Source organism: Marmota flaviventris, chromosome 9 (assembly GCF_047511675.1).
Source record: "Marmota flaviventris isolate mMarFla1 chromosome 9, mMarFla1.hap1, whole genome shotgun sequence".
Classification (NCBI taxonomy): Eukaryota; Metazoa; Chordata; class Mammalia; order Rodentia; family Sciuridae; genus Marmota; species Marmota flaviventris.
The window spans coordinates 3839175-3861453 of NC_092506.1; the positions used below are offsets into that span (position 1 = coordinate 3839175).

General features: G+C 48.8%; 1 protein-coding gene across 4 annotated transcripts in view; it reads right to left on the reverse strand.

Moving 5' to 3' along the window:
* Positions 1-15650, reverse strand: part of Ppfia1 (PTPRF interacting protein alpha 1) — an 89315-nt gene extending 73665 nt beyond the window's left edge. For all 4 annotated transcript variants that reach the window (XM_071615970.1, XM_027944216.3, XM_071615969.1 and 1 more), the window contains exons 1-2: positions 15588-15650; positions 14667-14930 (exon numbers count right to left, since the gene is read on the reverse strand). In XM_071615970.1, coding sequence (XP_071472071.1) covers positions 14667-14930 — 264 coding nt within the window. In that variant the 5' untranslated portion in view covers positions 15588-15650. The remainder of the gene's footprint in view (positions 1-14666; positions 14931-15587) is intronic.
* Positions 15651-22279: the final 6629 nt, after the last annotated feature.

Genomic DNA, 22279 nt, shown 5'->3' on the forward strand with positions numbered 1-22279 from the left:
ACTACTCTATGTGGTGCTGAGGATCGAACCCGGGCCTCATGCATGGCAGGCGAGCGCGCTACAGCTTGAGCCACATCCCCAGCCCTCTGACTACTCTAAATAATGAAGTCTTGCCACATCTCCATGGGATTCTAGGCTGCAACTGGGCAAAAGCCATTTCTGAGGTGGACAGAGAAAGGGCACTGGCTCCCTATGAGCACCTTCAGGTTTTAAGAAATCAACTGCTCAGAAATACTGACTCATCCCAAGCAGAGCTTCAACTTTTTTATAAGAGTCACCAGTGTCAAAATGCCACTACACTAAATCAGTTTTTTCATTAGTCCTGGCAAAGACTCAGAACTCTGCAGGCAGGAGGGATAATTAGCCCACTAGCAAAGCAGAAAAACTTGGAAATGCAGGATATGCCTCAAGCTCCCAAATTTATTTTTGGAGCAAAATGAAATTTCCTCCTCTGAATAAGAATGAGACTCTGTGAAAAGCAAGAATCTGAACTCTGGGATGGATCTCCCCTGCCAAGACAGCCGCCTTCCACAAGCCCGCAGAACCCAGTGAGTCCTCACTGTTAGCTACAGAGAAAAATCTACACAGTGGAAACATTCTGTCCGCATTTCTGAATTAGCATTAGCTGAGAGGGAAGGGGTATTATCACCAGCTGCTCCTGGACAACACACACAAACAGGACTACTCCATTGAAACTGGGACCCACAGTTCCAGTGGGTGCTGGGACAGGGCTGGAAAGACTTCTCAACACACGTATTTACTCAGTTCTGCCTGGTGTGATGTATATTTGAAAAAGAAAAAACTCAGCCAGGCATGATGGCACATGCCTGTAATCCCAGTGGCTTGGGAGGCTGAGACAGAAGAATCACGAGTTCAAAGCCAGCCTCAGTAAAAGTGAGGCGCTAAGCAACTCAGTGAGACCCAGTCTCTAAATAAAATACAAATTAGGACTGGCGATGTGGCTCAGTGGTTGAGTGTCCCTGAGTTCAATCCTCAGTACCCCCCCCCCAAAAAAATAAAAATAAATATAAACAGAAACAAGCTGGGCTTGGTGGCACACCTGTAGCCCTGGCTACTTGGGAGGCTGAGGCAGAGGACTGCTTAAGCGCAGGCAACACGATGAGACTCAAAAATAAACAGGAACAAATATATACCAAATTGATAATTATTTTATCTATATGGTTTTGTTACATCAAACTGCTTTAAACCCCATTATTCTAACTGTGTTTTTTAAATGTTTTTTTTTTTGGTTGTAGTTGGACACAATACCTTTATTTACTTATTTTTTATTTATATGTGGTGCTAAGGATAGAACCCACACTGCACACACAGTAGGCAAGCACTCGACCTCTGAGCCACAACCACAACCCCTCTAACTGTGTATTCTTAAGACGCATTTATTCTAAGGCCCAAAAGAATTGCTAAGAAATCAAAAGCTTCATTCAAAAGGTTGATTATAAAAACAAGGTATTAAAATGTTGAAACCACTTTACAGACACCATAGGATAAAGAAAATGATGTTAATGTAATTAGAAATCAAGACGATCAGGATAATAAAAGAAAGACATATACAAAATAAAGGACAAAGCGATGCTAACTAAATGAACTCAAGTGAGAAATAATCAGGATCGCTCTTTCCGTAAATTACTCTTTCCAGCCTGCCAACAGGAACCTGAAGACGCTGACCCTGGAACAGGATCCTGAAAGGGATCAGGGACATTTCACATTTGAGGCAGAAACAGCTCAAAGAACTCCAGGTAAGAACTCTTTCCTTAGCAGAAGTCAAGCTTCTGTGTTAAAATCTGAGCTTGTTTGGTTTTTTAGTACTGAGGATGGAACCCTGGGCCCTGTGCATGCTGGGCAAGGGCTCCACCACTGAGTCACACCCCAGCCAGATCAGGAGCACTTCTGAGGACCTTTAGACAGGGCAAAACTGGTTCTTCACAAGGGCTGTGCCAAATTACTTAGCAGTAGCTAACAGGAAGAGCTAGAAAGCAGAAAATAGGACGAGGAAGCCTAGCCTAAGAGAGCAGTGTTGGCACAGAAGCCAGCTGTAAGACATGAGGTACCTATGGCGAAGGCACCACCCTGGTCATCGGGAGAGCTGGAAGAGGCCAGCCCAGGACAAAGCCAGAGAGATGCAGTACACCACTCCAAGAGACTGGGGTACAGCCTCAGGGAAATGGAGACAAGCACTTTAAGTGGAGAAAGGGCACATTTGCATTTTAGATACCTCCATTTAGAAGCTACCCAAGGTCATTGGATGAAGACCCCAGGACACCAGTGGTCTCTTGAAGTGATCAGAGAGATGGCAAAGTCCATACTATAGGACCTGGAGACGGGTAGGATGGAGTTGGTACAGCTGCCCCCCAAATTCTGGCCTTCCTGACCAGGCAAGAAATAGCACAGGAGCAGGGACAGATCTGAGGGAAACACAGGTCTGGTCATGTTGAATTTAAGGAGTCTAGAGGCTACCCAAACAAGTCCAGTAGTGGGGAGCTAGAGCTATGCAAGTAGGGGAGAGTGGGTAGCCACCTGCCCAAATTCTGCACCCACCCCCCCACAGATGGTGGCAAGGGTTCCCACAGCTGCATGAGCCCTGTACTTTTCCTGCTCAAACCAAACTGGACAGGCTCTTTCTTTCTTCCACCTCTTTACACAACTACTAAAATATGTGGGCTATGTCACCCTTATTACCTATTGAATATTCAGCACCTCGTTCCTGAAACAAAACAGGCCTCAGTAAAATACTAGAATATGCTTATATGCATAATCACTCACTCACATACACATAAACATTATGTCTATCACTTCAAAATGCTATACGTTGTCAGGCATGGTGGTATACACCTATAACTGCAACCACTGAGGAGGCTCACTGAGGCAGGAGGATTACAAATTTAAGGCCAGCCTGGGCAATTTAGCAACATTTTTCTTGTCTCAAAAAAAAAAAAAAGAGGGTGGGGGCTGAAGATGTAGCTCAGTAATAGAGTATCTCTAGGTTCAATCCCCAGTACCACAAAATAACTGAATTAAACCTTTAAAAAATACCATGCATTTACGTGCATGGCACACAGAAGGGTGCGCAACTCTGTGCTTCGGGGTCAGTGATGCTCAGGGGTCCAGATGTTCGCCCACAGCATGGCCAGTGCAGCTCAGCTCTCTCCTAACTCGGCTTCCAATCCTGTGCCTCCACCCTCAGCCACATCCACACAAAACTCGTCCCTTCCCATTGTCCCCAACCTCCCATAAAGCACAAAGGAAGGAAGCCTCCAGGTTTGGGAAAGAAAGCAGACAAGGCCTTGCCCTGGAAGCTGTCTGATCCTACCTCCCCCTGCAAGCTTACCTTCTGTCCAGGTCAAGAACAATGGCTCCATCCCCAGGACCTGAATCAGGTAAGTTCCTCCTTGCCTGCAGCCTATACCCATGCCCTGCTCTTCCTGGCCCCAAGATCCCAACTTGAAAGAGAACCCCTCTGGCCAGGTATGGGGGTGCACGCCTGTAATCTCAGCTATTCAGGAGGCTAGGACAGGAGGATCAAAAGTTGGACAAGCCAGTGAGACCTTCTCTCAAAATAAAAAATAAGAGGGCTGGGGGAAGCCGGGTACAGTGGCACACACCCATAATTCCAGTGACTGAGGCAGGAGGATGGCAAGTTCCAGGCCAGCCTGGGCAACTTTGTTAAGTCTGTTTCAAAACAAAATGAAAAGACCTGTGGGTGCAGCTTAGTGGCAAGCAACCCCTCAGAACGGCCTGTCACCCACACAGCCAACATCATCCATCCTCCAGCCATCTTCTCCTGTCAGGCTGTCCCAAGTCTGCACATGTCTTGAGACAGGTGTGAGCTGTGAGAGCCCGCTGAGGGCAGGGTCCTCTCTGCCACCACCACTTCTCTGGCAGCCTGTAACAGTCACATGCACACAGGGCTAGACATAGAATGGACAACTCTGTCTCTCTGCTGACCAGCAGAGGTGCAGGGCCACCACATAAATGATGGCAAGCTGAGTATGTGCAAAAACCAAGGATGTAAACGGCCAGTAGTATTTCAAAAGGTGTATTCATTGTTTCATAAACCCAACACCGTGGCAAGAAGCATGGCATTCTAAGAGGGGTTTTGCCAACTACGTCTTGAAAGCCAGTAGTCAAGCACATTGCAGGGCACCCTCTGACCCACGGTGGTCATCACTGTCCACCTTCAGGGAAGAGTCATTAACCTACCTTCACCTGATTCTCCCCACATTATTCACTAACCTAGTGTGGCAAGTGACAACAGCACTTGAGGATTAAACTATGAAAAAGTGCTGTAGGCAACTCTGAATTGCAGGCATGCTTGAGAAGCGCTTCTGGCTCTTCACACCAGAATTGCTCCCCACATTTGGGGCAGATGAGTCTTCGCTGTGGGAGCACCACTGCGGAGTGCTGGGGAGCACCCTTGCCCCAGCTGGGCAGCCCAACACCTCCAAGCACTACCAGCACCTTCCCTGGCCTCCCACTGCGCTTCGCCAGAGCGTCCTCACTCCTGCCCGCTTGTGCAGTGCTTGTTGGGATCCCTCCTACAGTGCTAGTCCTAGTTTGGGACAGCACCTCTCAGCAGGCTCTGCCTGCATGCCTTTCCAGCCTCCCCAGCACACTCCACACTGCCACCAGCACACCCCCACTACCACTAGGACGGTGGACACAACTGACGTAGTAGACTGCTCTTTATTTTTATTCCTTACAGTTGTGAGTTGTGGACTCCTGTCTCGAGGATGAGCAGACGCTGTGAGACACCCAGATGGGCCCCATCTACAACAGAACCTGAACAGATCGTCTTTTCTTGTTTTTATATATTGGAATCTCCAAGAGAGAGGTCTTTCTTTAAAAAAAAAAAAAATCTCATTTGTTACTTTCAAAAAGACCATAAAGCCACTGCACTAGACTTTAAGAATAAGATCTACATTTGAAAATACAGCTGAGGGCTGGGGCTATGGCTCAGTGGTAGAGCGCTTGCCTAGCATGGGTTCGATTCTCAGCACCGCCTAAAAAAAAAAAAAAAAAAAAAAAAGGCACCTACAACTACAAAAAATAAAAACAATACAGCTGAAACTTCAAATTGAAATTGGAGCAAAACCTAAAAGGAGTAATTTTTTAAGAAAACTCCACAAGTGACTGACTCAAGGAGAGCACAGGGCAACCTGTCTAGGTCCCTAGCTGTTCCTCTGCCACTGACAAGTTGCTGTTGCAGCCCTCTCCTGGGCGGGCGGGGCAGGGGAACAGGTCGGGACATCCCACACAGGGGACAACCAAGGAGCGGGGGAGCCAAGGACCTGCGCTGGGCCCCCTGGTGACAGTCTTTCGATGGGGTAAGTGAGGATTATGATCAGAAACTGAACAATGAGTGCCAAGCACGGGTTGGCACTGCTCCCATATGGAATGGCGATGATTGACAGATTCATTGGGACCTTCACAGATGGCTGCAGGTGGAGAGCGCACTGGGTAGCCAGCTGGTGGCGTGTCAACCCACCAAGGAGTAGAAAAGTTGAATACTTGCTAAGTCTGCTGGACAGGCAGCCACAAACCAGAGGGGTGAAGGCAAGCTTCAATCCAAAGCGTACGTTCCCTGGGCAGCCTACTGTGTCCACACCAAAGGGAAGCCTACTGTGGCTGAGCCCACACTCAGGGCATGGGGCAGCACAACAATAAGCTGGGAAGAAAACAGCAGAAAGCCTTAGGAAGCAGTGGCTAAGAGAGCGCGGGATGACCTCAAGTAGCTGGACGACAAAAACTGGAGCACAGGCTGACAGCCAAAGCTAGAGGACTCCAGGGGAAGACAGACAGAGAAAACGGGCCCCATCCTATGGGAACCTGGCAGGGAAGCAGGCTTCCAGGTGTCTCATGAGGCCAGGGAGATGAGAACTGGGCTTCAGCACCCCCAGCAGGAGGCCCACGGGGCAATGCCCCAGGGTCTCAGAGATCTGGAGGTAATGGGGTGCAGACGGCCGAGGCTGTGGCTCACAGAACCTGAATCCCAGCCTCACAAGGCTCAGTCCCAGCCTGAACTGGGGTCTTCTGTCCCTACTCCAGGGCTTCAGGTGACAGGAGGAAGACAGCATACAAAAAGGTATGTATCAACAAATAGGACTGGGGAAAGAACTAGACACAGGCCCAGCGGTGTACTGAATATCAGAGTTATCAGGTACAAACTATGAATGTTCAAAATTATACGGACAAAAGGAAATGTTTCACTAGAGAACTAAAAGACAAGCACCAAAATTCTAGAACTGAATTTAAAAACTCAACCTAGGGCTAAATTGGACAGACTGGACCCAGCTGAAGAGAGGATCGGCTAGCAGGAAGAAAGGTCACCAAGAATGTGTCTAATCAGAAGTATGAGAAAAGGCTAGACATATGGGAAGGAGCGCAGGAAGCACACTGGACAGGGTAAAAGCCCGGGGCACACAGAGAAAAACACCCTCAGACCAGCAGAGCCAAAACGCGAGTAGGAAGTGTCCACAGTCCATGGCCAAAACGTTTCCAGGAAGAAAATGCTGAAAGCCAGGGAGGGAGGCTCTACCTAACTGGGACAACCCCAGGAGCACGCTCAAGCCCACAAGGACAGTGAGGAGCCAGGATGGGAGCCAGAGCGGGGACACCCAGAGAGGAACTCAAACAACAACGAGGAAAATGCATAAAAAAGAACCCACTCAGGCAACAACAGACGGGACTGAGAAACATGAAGGTCCTCCTTTGGGGCAGAGGCAGTCCCCCAGACGTCACCTGCCAACTGTGAGGAGGCAAGGAACCACCTGACAGTGCCAAAACACATCTAAAGCTCAGCTGCGCGACACTAAGGTGTGGGAGACTGACTGCAGTGCCTAAGGAGGGAGGAGGGAAGGTGAAGGTAAGCTTCAATCCAGAGCGTACCGTTACCTAGGCATGAATGCACGGCACCCCAACCCAACAGGGAAGAGCAGCTGTTAAACACCTGGCGCTTCTACAGGAAGGCGAGGACCAAGACAGGAAACCAGGGGCACGACGGTGACGGTGCCTGTGGCGGTGGGGATCACCACTTATATTTAAGTGGAGGAGACTCTAATTAAAAGACAAAGATTGTCAGAATGACCACGACACCACCCACCCACAGTTCACAGGGGCACACCTTACTTACAAGATCACAGGCAAACACCCAGAGAAGAAAGCTGATGTGGCAAACGCTGGGCAGTGCCAGGGACAGGGGACTCCTCAGGCTGACCACGCTGCCTCTACCAAGGGGATCAAAGTTCTGAGTTTGTACCCAGAACAATCTTAAGACACATAATAATGAAGAGCTAAGAGGAGAAATAGTCAGCTCCACCATCACAGTAATACATCTCTCGGTAACTAACAGAATGAATACACAAGAAAGCCGGGTGTGACCGTGCTGCCTGTGCACAGCCACACACACACTAAACAGCTGCTCCACCTGAAGCTGCACGACAGACACACAGTACACGCCAGGTTTTAAAGAGGTAGCACAGTAAAGAGAACGCAAAATGCCTGTGCTTAATGTTGACAACATGGAAATGACAGGATTTGAGAGCTAAATAAAATATATTATTAAACTTAATCTCACCTATTTCTTTCTGCTTTAAAGAGGCCACTGCTCTGAATCACACGACTAGCACAGCTGATCAGGCACAGCAGAGAAGGCTGTGCATCAACACTCACTATTTTCAAGTGCTCAGGAAGCACGTAACAGTAGTGACGAGGACTGGCCATTAGGAGAGCCAGTGCGTCTCAGGCAGTGAAGGGCTGCAACGTGTACTCAGGGATCACACTAGAAATCAGCAGACCACAAGAACCCCCCATATCACAAGACCAAGCAAGGTACTTCTACAACTTTTTACAAATTAAAAAACTTACCACAGTGAAAATCAGACTCTATTTTGCATACAAATAGTGAAATTTGACGTATCAAAAACTTGTGGGATGCAGTTGAAATTGTGCTTGAGGGAAACTTACAGCCTTGAATACACAAAAAAGAAGAAAAGCTGAAATCAGTGGAGTTTCTACTCAAGAAATTAGGAAAAAGAATGGCAAATGAAAAACAAGGCGGAAGGAAGGAAAAGAATACACAATCTGAAATAGACGATAAACGTGAAATAGAAAAATAAAGCCAACATTGGTTCTCTGGCAGTTTATAAAACTGACGAACTCCTAGCAAGGCCATTTCAGAGACAAGGTACAAATTGCCAACATCAAGAATTATTAAAAGGGGACGTCACTACAGATCTCGCAGATAATAACGGTACAATAAACCACTTTACACTTATAAACTGGGAAGTCTGGACAAATCTCTGTGGGAAAAATGCCTTGCCTAACAGACATAAAAAGAAATATCAGAAAAATCTGATTGCTACCTATAATTTTTTAAACTAAAAAAATATATTATTCAATTAGCATATTTTTATATTTTATTGCTGCCACAAATTGGGTTCTTTAGTAGCTTATTAATTTTGACACATATATATGTATCATTACTCAGGCTAGTTCAAGTAATATTCACTTACAGTATTTTCTTCCTATAAAAAAATTCCTGAAGTTGGTGATGTGTAAAGAAAAGGTGTTTCCAACAGCATGGCACTGGTATGGTTTGGTTCTGGTGTGGGCCTTCTAGCTACATGGCAGATGGCACCATGGCAAGAACATGTATGAGACAGGAGGAGAGATTCAGGCCCAGGCACGCTTTTTTTAGAACAGCCCACTTTTATGGAAACTAACCAGAGTCCCAAGGAACTACAGTGCACTTGTCCAAGGCTGATGTCCCCAGTGACCTGGTTACTTCCCAGTAGGCCCCACCTCTTAAAGGTCCTACCACATCAATTCTACCATACTGGTGACCAAACGTTCAGCACATAAAACTTTTGGGTCACACTTAAACCATAAAATCATAGCAATTGCCCATGACAGAACTTTTCTTCTATAATTATACTATTTTATTTTATGTCAATGATGATTACATAGTCCATTCCATTTTCTATTTCCGCATTAAATATTACCACCAAATAACAACCTATAGTAATAGACATTATTAATCTCATGGTTTTTGAAGATCATAAATTCTACTGACCACTCTTACTAGGATAACCCCCTTTTCTACTAAAGTCAAATGATTAGTAACTTAATCATGAGAAGCAGAATCTCGTCATATTCACAAGTCAGGCTTACACTCCATGGGAGGGAATTATATGAGATATGCATACCAAGGAAATTAAATTGGAATTCATCTTCAAATTCTACCTACCACAGATCATCATCTCATTCTAATTTAAATGAGAAACCAACCTACCTACCCCCCCACACCAGGGACTGAACCCAGGGGCACTTAACCACTGAGACACATCCCATCCCCCCCCACTTTTTTCCTTTTTCCCTTTCTTTCTTTTTTTTTTTTTTTTTTTTTGAGACAGGGTCTCACTAAGTTGCTCAGAGGCCCAAAGCCACTGAGATTACAGGCATACGCCACCATGCCCTGCTAAATGAGAAAGCTCCTGACTTGGATTTCACATCCTTCATTATGTTAGAAAATAACATACTTATATTCATCCTTTTGGTAAAGGGCTTTTGTCACACAAAAGTATGTTTGTATTTCATTAAATGTATTTTGAGATATTTTGAGATGATGACAATAGTTTTTCCTAATTTGACTTTTTGCCATATATGATCACACCCAGTGATACAGTGAAAAGCCCTATAAGTTAAAATGACAAATGTCCTGCATATAGGTAGGACTAATGACTTCTACCTATAATATTGATTCTAAAATTTTTCTTTCTCATACGGCTATACCAGCTGGTTCTTCCAAAAATCTGTAGAGAAAAACACCAAGTTCATAGGAAGTCTTCCAAGAAATGTTCCACCTTTTTTTCATGAGACCAGCATAAGCTTGATACAAAACAAGGACTATACAGGAAGCACAATCATCAGTCAGTCTCTTTCATGAGTACAGAGGCAGTAATCCTATATAAGTTCTCACCAAATAAACCCAGCAAAAGAAGACTACAAGCTGGGCACAGTGGCGCGTGCCTGTAACCCCAGCTACCCAAGAGGCTGCAGGAGGACTGCAAATTCAAGGCCAGTCTGGGCAACTAAGCAAGACCCTGTCTCAAAATAAAAAATAAAAAGGGCTAAGGATGTAGCTCAATGGTAAGGCACCTCTGGGTACAATCTCTAGTATCAAAAAACAAATAATAAAAAGGGCTAAGGATGTAGCTTAGTGGTAGAGTGTCCCTAGGTTCAATCCCCAGTATTGCAAAGCAAAAACAAAAACAGAAACAGAAACAAGCTAGAGATCATGTTGGAATTGTTCTAGAATTGCAAATTTAAAACGTCAAACTGGGTTGGGAGTTCAGTGGCAACACACTTGCCTGCCAAATAAAAGGCCCTGGGTTCAATCTCCAGGACTGCAAAAATTTTTAAAAAGTTGTATCATCAAATAACAGAAAAAGCACGATTGTTTGAAAAGATGCAGAAAAACAAATGTAAAAAATTCAATAACCACTCATAATTAAAAAAAAAAAAAACTCTCAGCAAAATAAAAATAAAGAAGAATTTTTATATTTTGATAGAGAATATCTACAAAAACCCTACAATAATGATCACGCTTACAGGTGACATGGTAAAAGCTTTCCCTGGTTATTGGGAAGAAGACAAGGACACTATGTTCACCACTTCAACACCGTACTAAATTTCTCAGCCAGTATAATAAAGAAAAGAAAAATGGTTACAGCACATGGGGGGAAAAATTTCTAAACATGCAAAGAATCAGTTCTCTCTATAAAAATAATAAATAATTACATAGCTATTATGTGTCTGGATTACAGGATCAATATTTTAAAAAGATGTCATTTCTCCCCCACTGGTCTGCTGATTAAATGCAGTCCCAATTAAAATCCCAGCACTTTTTTTTTTTTTTGCAGTGAGACTGCCAAGAAGATTCTAAAATATATCTGAATGGGGCTGGGGATGTGGCTCAAGCGGTAGTGCACTCGCCTGGCATGCGTGCAGCCCGGGTTCGATCCTCAGCACCACATACAAACAAAGATGTTGTGTCCGCCGAAAACTAAAAACAAATAAATATTAAAGTTTAAAAAAAATAAAATAAAATAAAATATATCTGAAAATGCAAAGGACCAAGATCAGCTAAGAAAATCCTGAAGAGTAAAGGTGGAGAACTTAAACGACCAACTCTCAAGACCAAGTAAATCTACAGTAGTTTACAGGATGGTACTTGTGCAAATACGACAAAAAAGGTCAAGGCAGCAGAGTTCAGAAAGAGATCATATGTTCACAGTTACCTGATGAGATGAAAGAGATGGCACTGTGATGCACTGGGGAAAAGATGGTCTTCTTCATGGATCAAAGCTGTGTCAACCAGATATCCAGAGGTGAAAAAAAATTTTGGCCTGTCTCCCACCACAAACAAAATCAACTTCAGACAGAAGATAAAACAGTGGAGCTTTTACAAGACAACACAGGATAGTATCTTCACAAACCTAGCCTAGCTGACTTCTTAAACGGTACAAAGAGCATTAAACATCACTAAAAAAAAAAAGATCAACTAAAGCATGTTAAAATTTTAAATTCTGCTTTTCAGAAGATACTACTGAGAGTGAAAAAGCAAACACAAGAGTATAAAACAGTCTGGTGTGTGTGTTGAGATACGTAAAGAACTCCTTCAAACAAAATACATAGCCCAGACAACACACGCACTGAACTTACTCCACTGCAGAGCTCCAGCCCTTGCACACTCTGCTCACCAGGAAGCAGCAGATCCAGGCAGCGTGAGCTAGACAGACACCCAGACATCCGCAGGACAGCTGACCCACAGGAACACACAATACCCAGTGTGACCAACCTGTGGATAGCTGCCTGCTCACACTGCGAGTGGCAGCAAACAGTCACACTGCCACTTTTGGTAGTATATCCCAAGGCTGAGCAAAGCACACACCATCACCTCTAAAGTACATTCCCTATACACGCGCCACAGAAATTTACCACACCTGCACACAAAACAAGCATGTTCAGGGTGGCATTTATAAAAGCACAACCAAACATTCACAACAGTACAAAGAACAAATCATGGTATATTCATACTCTGACAACAAGCATGCTACAGGAAATGACCAAGTGCATTTCATAATGTTGAGTGAACAAATCAATAAATGAAAATATACATGTCATCTTACTTATAGAAAAACCAAGAACAGGTAAAGTAATCAACAATAAAAAGTCAAAATCATTCTGCCAGGTGGGGTGGTGCATGTCTGTAATCTCAGCAGCTTGGGAGGGTGAGGCAGGAGGATCCCAAGTTTGAGACCAATCTCAGCAATTTAGCAAGGCCCTCAGCAACTTAGCAAGACCCTGTCTCAAAATAAAACATAAAAAGGGTTGGGGATGTGGCTCAGTGGTAAAGCACCCCTGGGTTCAATCCTCAGTACCAAACAAAAAAAGTCAAGATCCTTTTTAGAATTGGGGGAGGGTCACTGGAATAACAGGAGAGACTTGCAGGAAGCCTGGTGACATCCCACCTCCTAATCTGCCTACTGATCCACAGCGTTAACTTTGTGGAAAGTTCACTGAGATGTACACTCACATCTGTGAATGTTTCTGATGAATGCCACAGGTTTTTTGTTTGTTTGGTTTTTGGTGCCAGGGATTGAACCCAGGGGAGCTTAACCACTGAACTACATCCCCAGCTGTTTTTTTTTTTTTTTTTTCACTTTGAGACAAGGTCTTGCTACATTGCCTAGGTTGGCTTTGAACTTGCAAACCTCCTGCCTCAGCTCCCACATTTCTGGGATTATAGCACAGCTGATGTTTTACAGTATACTCTGACTTCCTCATCTGACATGCCGAGAGACACATGCAGTCACTTGACGCATAGACCTAGGTAGGTGGTCACTCTATTAGCCACCCAAAGATGAGCCCAATTTCAGGAAATTTACTTCATGGTTCCTGTGCTTCTGAAATGCTGGAACCAGGTGGTGACATCAACTGTTGGCATCATCACATTATCTACCCAGCTTGGCATTTCCAGGTTGCTACAGTGAGCAACCATCTCGCCAGCAGGTGTAGAAATGCCCACAGCCTGAGACTATAAAACTCCTGTCGCTTCCCTGCCATGTCCTAGGCACCTATTTTTCCCCAAAAGTACCCTACCAATTACACAAGTATCAGACAAATGCTTCAGTGTGTGCACCTCAGATGACATTAAAACAAACACAAAGCTGCATGTTGTGCCCACACCTGTGATCCAAGCTGCCGAGGAGACTGAGGCATGGGATCCCAAGTATAAGCCCCCTCTAAGAATAAAAAGGCCCTGGGGATGTAGCCTAGTGGTAGGGTACTCACGTGGTGTGAGCTCCAGTACTCCCCACCAAAAACTACACTTACAAAAACAAAACAACCAGAAATTTGCAAATATGGGCGATAAAATCCTGGCCAACACTTTTAGGCCTGCAATAATAAAATCTGACCTAAATAAATTTTTAATTTATAAGATTTTAGTCAGAAAAATCTTAATGATTCTCTAACCCCACAAAAAGGGAACATATAGCACTCACATCAAATTGTCATTTCTAAAAAGAGAGTTCACTGGCTTATGAATCTTTCAGGAGACTTGACTACAGCCAAGAAACACATTAAGGCTAGTAGTAATCATTCATTTGCAGCGGGAGCACCAGCCTATGCCGGCTCGGGTCTACCATATACACCATAAAGGCACCTATTATGAATGAGTAAAATGGCACCCAGACAGCTCACAACCACCCAAGCAGCCTACTTAACTCCCATGGTGCCACGTGCCACATACCTTATATCTCTCCTCAACACTCTCTCCCTTCTCCTACCATTAAATTCTCATTTAACTCTGTAAGAGAAGGCTTTGAAACACCAGCCTGAATGTAACATTCTTAAAGCAACAACCTCAGTTGTCACAAGCTTTAAAATTCTCACCTGCAAAGGAAAAGAAAAAAAAAAAATCCTAAGAAATCAACCTCTGGTCTTCTACAAAAACAAAGTAAGCCAGGCAATGCAAAGTCCTGTGATCCCAGCAACTCGGGGGCTGAGGGCAGAGGAATGCCCCTGCAAAGCCAGGCTCAGGAAATTATAGAGCCCTGTTTCAAAATAAAAAGTGAAAAGGGCCAGGGACACAGTCCAGTAGCAAAGCACCCCTGGATTCTGGGTTCAATCCCCAGTGCCAATAAACAAAGCACAAATGTCTGACAAAGGTGGACTGTGAAAACATCTCTGTGAACTCAGTTGTCCATCCAACTTCATTAGAAATTGGAAAAAACCCATGGAAATGCTCACACAGTCCCTCAGGTAGAAGCCACAGAGAGCCACATTCAGGGAGAAAAGGCCCTGACAGACGGAAGACACCCAGAGCTTGGTTGCTTCATGCCTTTTTATAAAAACTTCCAAGCATTTTTCCAAATCTAGGCGGCTCCCCAAGACAGGAATGAGAGCAATGAGGTATTTGCACATGACTTCGGAGAACACCAGTTTGCGCTCCCTAAGCAGTCTAATCCCTGGGGACTTGTGTGTGCTTAGGAACACCGGGAACACCACTCCACAGGTCGCAGGAATACTCAGCTACTGCCTTCACCAAGAAGACACCACCAAGGGAGCCCGGCGCTGGGGCCTACCTGGGGCAGTGCGGTACTGAGCTGTCTCTGCAAGGAGTCTCGCTCGTGGCCAACCTCGTGCAGCTTCCCCTGGGTCAGCGCCAGGGTTTCCTGAGTCTCCCTCAGCGTGTCCAGGAGCCGGTCCCGCTCTTCCAGCATGGAGACCATGAGTTGCTCAAAGTGGGAATCCGCGTCTGGCTGCGAGGGGGAGCCGGACCCGTGGCTCCCGCCTCCTCCGGGGGGACCTTCTGCTTCACTGATGGTCGGCATCACCTCGCACATCATCTGGGGACCACAGACCCGAGCAAGTCACGAAGTGCAGAACAGGGTCCCCACAAGGTGCACCTGCAGGATCCCTGCCGTGCGTCCCGAGTGGCAGCCGCGTTCCCAGCGCAGCCAAGCGGCGCGCACCTGGGCAGCGGCTCCCGCGGCAGCACCCAGCCCCGCGCCGACCAGGCAGGAGGGCCAGCGGGCCACCCCGGGGTTCTGGGCACTGCCCGTCGCCCCAGGTGCCGGGCTCTCGGCGTCACGGGGAGCGAACCGGCCGCCCAGGCGGTTCCCAGGCGGAGCACGGCCCGGCAACGGCGCTCCCGGGACTCTCGGGCGGACTTCGGCGGCTCCAACGGGCCGGGACTGGCCGAGGGCCGGGAGAGGTGTTCTCCGACGGCCGCGGCGGCCTGACTTACGTAAGCTCCCGGCCACGGAACGGACCGAGTCCGCTCCGGGAGCCGTGGGTCCGCGGGCCGGGCCGGCGCGGAGGGCACCCCGGGGAAGGCGAGCTGCGAGGGCGCCCGGGCCTCCGGGACGCGCACCTGGCGGGGCCTCCGCGTCCCCGCCGGCCGAAGGTGCGCGCGAGCGGCCACAGGTGCGCGGCCTCGCGTCCCGCCGTCCGCGCTGACACCGCCGCCCGCCCGCCCGCCGCCTCGGTCTCCCGCTCCTCACCTTGCTCGCCGGCGGGCGCGGCCGGGAGGCTCCGCGGCGGGCGCGGGCGGCGGCGCGCTCCGGACGAGCTCGGGGGCCGACGAAGGCGGCCCGCGGCCGGCGTCCGCGCCCCCACGCGCGGCCCGGGCCCGCCGCCCCAGTCACGAAGGCCGGCCCGCGGCCGGACACTGGCGAGCGCAGAGGAGCGGGCCCGGCGGCGCGTCGCCGGCGTCGACGTGCCCGACGTCCGGCGCGTCGGCGCGAGCGTCAGCGCCGCCCCGGGGTCCGGAGTACCGCGGCCCGAGTGCGCACGCGCTGCCTCCGCAGGAGAGGGCGGGCTGCGCCTCGCTTGCGCTGATTGGCTGGGGCTGGCCCGGAGCCCCGCCCTAAGGCCGCGCCCCGGCGGTGGCTGGCGGAGCCGCAGGTGCGAACTCAGGTGGTCGCTGGGATCCTCGCACCGCGGATCCCGGGCGCTTGGCGCTGTCCCAGGTCTGTCCCGGCGGCCGCGGGGTCACGAGGCACTTAGCCGGCGACTGCGGGCGTCAGGCGCTGAAACAGACTTCGCAAACGTACGTCCACCCCGCTCTCCCGAGCGGTACCGGGAGCTGGTCGGCGCTGCGGTCAGCTGCGCAGAGTCGGGAGCGCGCGGAGCCATCCATGCGAGCCAGGCCTCCTGCGAACTGTTCCTTCAGGCTCGGAAGGACGCGGTGTCCACGCAAGACCCACTCACTGAGCGCCGCCTGCTGTACCTGGGGAGGCAGAGATGAGCGGCGCGCGATTTTGAGGCTCCTGGCGGTGTGTGGAGAGGCCGGCTGCGGAGCCCAGGCCCAGCGGCCTCCCCTGCCCGCCGCTCCTTTTCCCCTGCTTCAGGAAGCTGGGCAACTCGGGAAGCTCGCCTGGGACTCAGGGCCTCCGCTGTAGGATGGGAAAGTGACCCAGGCCTGCGACGCAGTGCTGAGGTGGAAGTGAAACCCGAGGAGCTGACAGCCTGGCTGGAGGCCCCTGCTCGTTCGGGTCGTCTTTATCCTCCCTGCAAACATTTCTAAACGCCTACTGTGTGCCAAGACCTGGGCTAAATCTTGCAGGCACGGAGATGAATAAATGTACCTTTAATAAACTGAAGAGCACACATTCTTTGCAAACCCAAATGTCAAGGCATCTTTGCTGTTCACCAGGGGTCACTGTGTGCAGTTGGTGGTGAGCAGCCAGAGCCCCTGAACTGAGGAAGGCAGCATGGGGTGAGAGGGCCGGAGGTGATCCCTTCCCAGGTCGATTCGTGATTCCCACACTGCGAGTTCGCCAAGAACAGGCACCGAGTGTGCTTGACTTTCCTACACACCAGGCTCGGGTGCACTTCCTTCCATTCATTTTGTTGTTCATTATTTATGGAATATTTATTCATTATATGTTGACTAACTGCATAAATGTGCATTCATAAATGCACTTCCGGCTCTCAGCTTTTTGCTATTTTAAAGTTGTACAAATGTTCTGTGAGGTGTTCTGCAGGTACCCCTTGTACCTCAAATCAATTCTGTACAAGTCCCCAGTTCCCCTGGTCGAGGGCCTGGGAAGAAGAATCCCAGGTGTTCTCACAGGTAACCTGCTTAATCATCTTGCCCATGTCCTCATAGAGCCCAGAAGGTTCTATCAGGCTCTATCACCACAATGCCAAAATGTAGTTGAACAGAGTAAACTGTTCATTCACTGCATGATGGGAGCTTCGCAGAGAAGAACAACACTCAAGTTTTTCCAACAGAGAAGGGAGAAGCCCTATGGGTACTGCTTCAGGAAATCCTGGGTTTCATTCATTCCCATGAACTTTTGTTCCCCCAGATTGCAAATCAGTAAGAGGAAAGCTGTAAGCAACCTAAATGTCTCATAAAAAGAGATGGTTTAAATCATGCACTTGCAAGCCACAGAAAATTTGGCTGTCACGGTCATAGTTTAGATAACTGCCTAATGACAGGCATAATTCTGCATCCTGATCATGGTGGTAGTGACTCGATTGTGTACTGTTGGCAAAACTCACCCAACTACGCTGATATGTAAAGCATGCCCTAGTTTTTATAAATGGAGGGAAATCCTGTAAAAAATCAAGATCAAAACAAGTATCCACAGTGTGTACCTAATTCAGAAAACAGCCTCTGCAGACTCAGGCAGAGCGCTTGCCTAGGAGCTGTGAGGCACTGCATTTGATCCTCAGCACCACATAAAAATAAATAAAAGTAAAGGTATTGTGTCCATCTACAACTAAACAGAAAAAATTTAAAAACAGCCTGTTGAGGTAAAGAATGTATTGCTTAAAATTTATCATCTTGTATTTGGAAGCTCTAGACTTATTAATTAAATAGAACTTTTTAACAAAATAAGTTTTGTATGATATACTTTTGAAAAGTGAAGTTAAATTTCATATCAAATTTGTCAAGAAAACCATATCTATAGATGAAAATAGTGTTCTGTATTCAATTCATTCTCCAGTTCTTCCTCTCTCTCCGCACTCACACACGCGCGCGCACACACACAATTGTGGTTAGAGTTTTCCTTTCCTCTGTGCTGATCTGTGTCTTCCAGATACCTCATTGTGAATGTGCATTATTTTTATCATTAGGAAAACCTCCCAAGCACATTACTTCGATAAAGCCAAGGCGAGACAGATGGTGAGGAATTGCCTTCTGGAAACTGAAATGGCTTTGCTCCACACCACCCAATAAACCACTTCCCAAAAGCTTTTGTCTGAAGCACATTTCGGAGTTGGGTGGTAGCCTCAGAAGGCTCTATCAGAAAACAATGAAGATGGAAAAGCTTTCTGTCCAGTTCTTCTGTTAAAGACTCTGTACAGCAGGGCCGGAGGAAGCAGATTTACTACCATACCCAGAGTCTGATCTCGCAGACGGGGCTGCCGCAGAGGCCGCCAGCTGCTCTCTGGAAGGCATCTGGATGGTATAGCTATGGCTAGGGTTTGGTTTGGTCTGACCCTCAAAGGGTCATGTGCTGGAAGCTTAGTCCCCTGCCTGGTGGTCTTCAGAGATGGTAGAATCTTTCAAAGGGGCTAATGGGAGGAGATGAGGTGGGGAGGGGGCTGGAGGGGTGACATCATTCTCTTGAGATGCTGGTTGGTTCCCAAGACAGTGAGTTGTTACAAAAAAGAGCAAGAGCAGCCAGGCACTGTGGCACACACCTGCAATCCCTGGGGCACACACCTGCAATCCCTGTGGCACACACCTGCAATCCCCGCTACTCTAGAGGCCAAAATAGGAGGATGGCAAGTGGGAGGGCAGTCTGGGCAACTTAGCAAGACCCTGTCTCACAAAACAATTTTAGAAAGGGTTGGGGATGGAGCTCCGTAGCCTAACATGCCTGAGGCCCTGGGTTTGACCCCCAGTACCAGGGGGAAAATAAGAGTAAGCCCTTCCCCACTCTCTGGCTTCCAGGCTGGCGGGAGGTGTCTTCACACATTCCCATCACTATAATGCCACCCACTATGAAATCTTTACAGATCTTTACTCAGAAACTGTGAGCTAAATCAACCTCTCTTCTTTACAAAATACCCACCCTCAGGCATGTTGTTATAGCAACAGAAAAGGGTTGAATGCAGTTATCAACCAGGAGCATTGCAGGACACAGGAGGCTCCTCCCTTCTTGAGACATAAGCAGCCCAAGAAGGAGGACCCTGCTGAGGTTGGGGAGGGGCCCTGACCATCCAGAACGAGAAGCTCCCTAACAGGAGGTCTGTAGTGACACTGCTCTGAACTGGGAAAGCCCAGTGGGGTGGGCACTGGACAATGTGGCCCCCTAAGAGGAGGAGCCCAAAGCCCAGGGATGCAAACAGGATTTCTCAGGGAACAGATGGCTCAGCTACTGTGTGGCAGAGCTGGGACTGGGGCTCTGAGTGAACCTGGGGTCCCTCACTGCCGGGCTATCCCTCTGTAGTGACCAGGGAGTGGTCTCACCCCGCTTTGTCACTGGCACAAGTCTCCACTGAGCTGTCCTCGACTCGTCCACGTGGCAGTGCTGGATCAGAGTTCCTGGTGGCTGCTGGGCCGGGACCTCGTGGGCCCGAGTGTCCTTGTCTCTGTGGCTGTTCTGTTGTCATGGTAAGTCAAACAGTGGGAACAGGGGTCATGGGCATCTGTCAGGGCCTGGCTCTGTTGGGGTCAGCTCCAGGACGTGGGCACCCCTGGGTGGGGTGGAAGACCACATCTGCAGCGCTTCAACGTCCTCGCCAGCGTAGCTGCCTTCTCTCGGGGCCAAGCGTCCTGCACCCCAAGCTCACGACTGTGGGAGCAGGGAGGGGCCCCAGCCATCAGGGTCTCCAGGCCCTCAAAGCTGCAAAGCACCGAACCCCGTGCCCACCGTGGGGAGCGGGATCTGGCTCCCGCTACCTGATCTGATCTGTCACCCACCCAGGTGCCTCGCCAGGTGCCCTCAGAGCCCCCAGTGGGGGGCGCTGCCCTGGCCTCACTCCACCTGTAACCATGCTTTAAAGCTGAGTCCCAAACATTTTGCCGCCTGCTGCTCTGGGCAGCTTCCCTGGGTTCACAAAGGAGCCTCCGTAGGGAAGGCAGGCGGAGCTGGCCCAGTGCAACCTGGTGTCCCTTCACCTCTACCTGGGCCCCAACCTCCTCCCCGTCAAAGAGGGGACTCCGACAGACACCCCCACTGGAGCGCTCACTGTGGGCTCCCCGAGGCACTCCCGCTGGCTCCCTCTGGCCACCTCGCCCTCTTTGGAGGGGCCGTCCACTCAGTAGTGACCTCTCTGGAGGGCAGCTGCCTGACTGGACTTTTGGCTCTGCCTCCTTCTCTGTCGCTGGCTGTGTCCTCTCAGGCAAGTGGCCGCAGTCTCCCCGGCTGTGAAGCAGGGATGGAAGCCCATCTCTGATTGCTATGGGGTGGGGTGGGGGGGAAGCTCCGTGGGGACACTTACCGCTAGAGGAAGCCCTGTTTATCGGGTTCATGCTCATCCCACCCGCCCCAAAAGGAACCAGTGTTGGTCCCACTCCACCAGCATCTTGTTCCCTTTGCCCTTGGTAGGCTAGGAGCTGAGACCCTGTTCTCGTGAGTGATAGATACCCAAGGGAAAATGTACAGGTGTCCTGGGATCTTAATCTCTGATAAAAGAGACAGCAGTAGAAAGTCTCACTCTTTGGAACTCTGCCCTTGAGGACTGGGACTGTGGCAGCCATCTTGAGTTCATGAGGGACGACTTTGCTCCTTATCTTTCCATAAAACTCCTTCCTACTGTTTCTCAGGACATTTACATTCTTCCCAACCCCAATTGCAATAAAAATAAGGCAAGAGATTGAGAAAAGGGGGCTGCACTTGAATCAAATGTATGAAATATGATATGTCAAGAGCTTTGTAATGTTTTGAACAACCAATAAAAAAGAGAGAGAGAGAGAGAGAGAAAAGGGGGCTGGGGTACAGCTCAGTGATAGAGCACCCCTGGGTTGATTCCCCAGTACCACAAAAGGAGGGAGGGAGGGAGGGAGGGAGGGAGAGGTATTATCACTCTCCTTGGAGACCTAAACTTAACAATGGACATGGAGAGATCACTGGTTCAAAGGAATCCACTGAAGTCAAGTCAAATACAAGGGCGGAAAATGCTGTCACCAGCACTCAAGGTCAAGGCTGAGGACTCTGGAAAGAGCCCCTGGAGAGCAACGGCCAGCCTCCAGCCTGGCTCCTAGGCGTGCCCTGTGGCAGGTGACAGTCTGGCCTGGCCTCAGAGCCCTTCTTGCAAACCAAACAAACCCCTGTGTGTGTGCATCACCAGGGAGAGGAATGGGGGGGGGGGGTCCTGGAAAGGCCGGCCTCCTCCCTCGCCCACCCTGAGTGGCAGGCACCACCAGCCCTGGCCTCCACTCTGGGCCTGGGGCTCCCCCCACCCCCCATGCAGGTGAAATCCTTTCAGCATTACAAAAGGAACCCCAGGTGGCCCTGCAAGACCTCCAGCCCCACCAGCCAAAGCAGGGGACAGACCTAGTGGTCTCCTGTGGAGAGAGTCCTGACTCTGAAGGAGGGTGGTGGGGGTCCTTGCTGGGGGCGGGGGAGACAGTGTCCACCGCACCGAGCCTCCAGCTGGCTACAAGAGAGTTCTGGGGTGAGTTACGCAAGGCCAGGGATGCTCTAAGCGCCACCAGCTGTGAGCCTGAACATGCTTGTGGTGGGAGACTGCTGAGTTGTGTAGATTTCACCACGATTAAAACGGGTACCTAGACCTCCCTATTGCCCAACTTAAACGTGCCTGTGGACACTCCTAAGGAATTTTTCTGCAGCTGAAATATTTGTCATGAAACAAAAATCAAGATTATCAGATTGGGACGGGCATGGTGGTGCACGCTTGTGACCCCACAGACTGAGGCTGAGGCAGGAGGATTGTGAGTTTGAGGCCAGCCTCCACAACTTAGCGAGACCCTGTCTAACAACAAAAATTTTAAAAAGCTGAGGGGGGCTGAGTTTGTGGCTCAGCGGTAGAGCGCTCCCCTAGCATGGGCGGGACCCGGGTTCAATTCTCAGCAACATATAAAAAAATAAATAAAGGCATTGTGTTGTGTCCATCTACAAAAAAGATTCATATTCTCTCTTTAAAAAAAAAAATTTAAAGGGCTGAGGATGTAATTCAGTGGCAAAATGCCTCTGAGTTCATTTCCCAGTACCCAAAACATAACAAAAAAAAAAAGAAAAAAAACTATTATCATATTGGACAACTAATC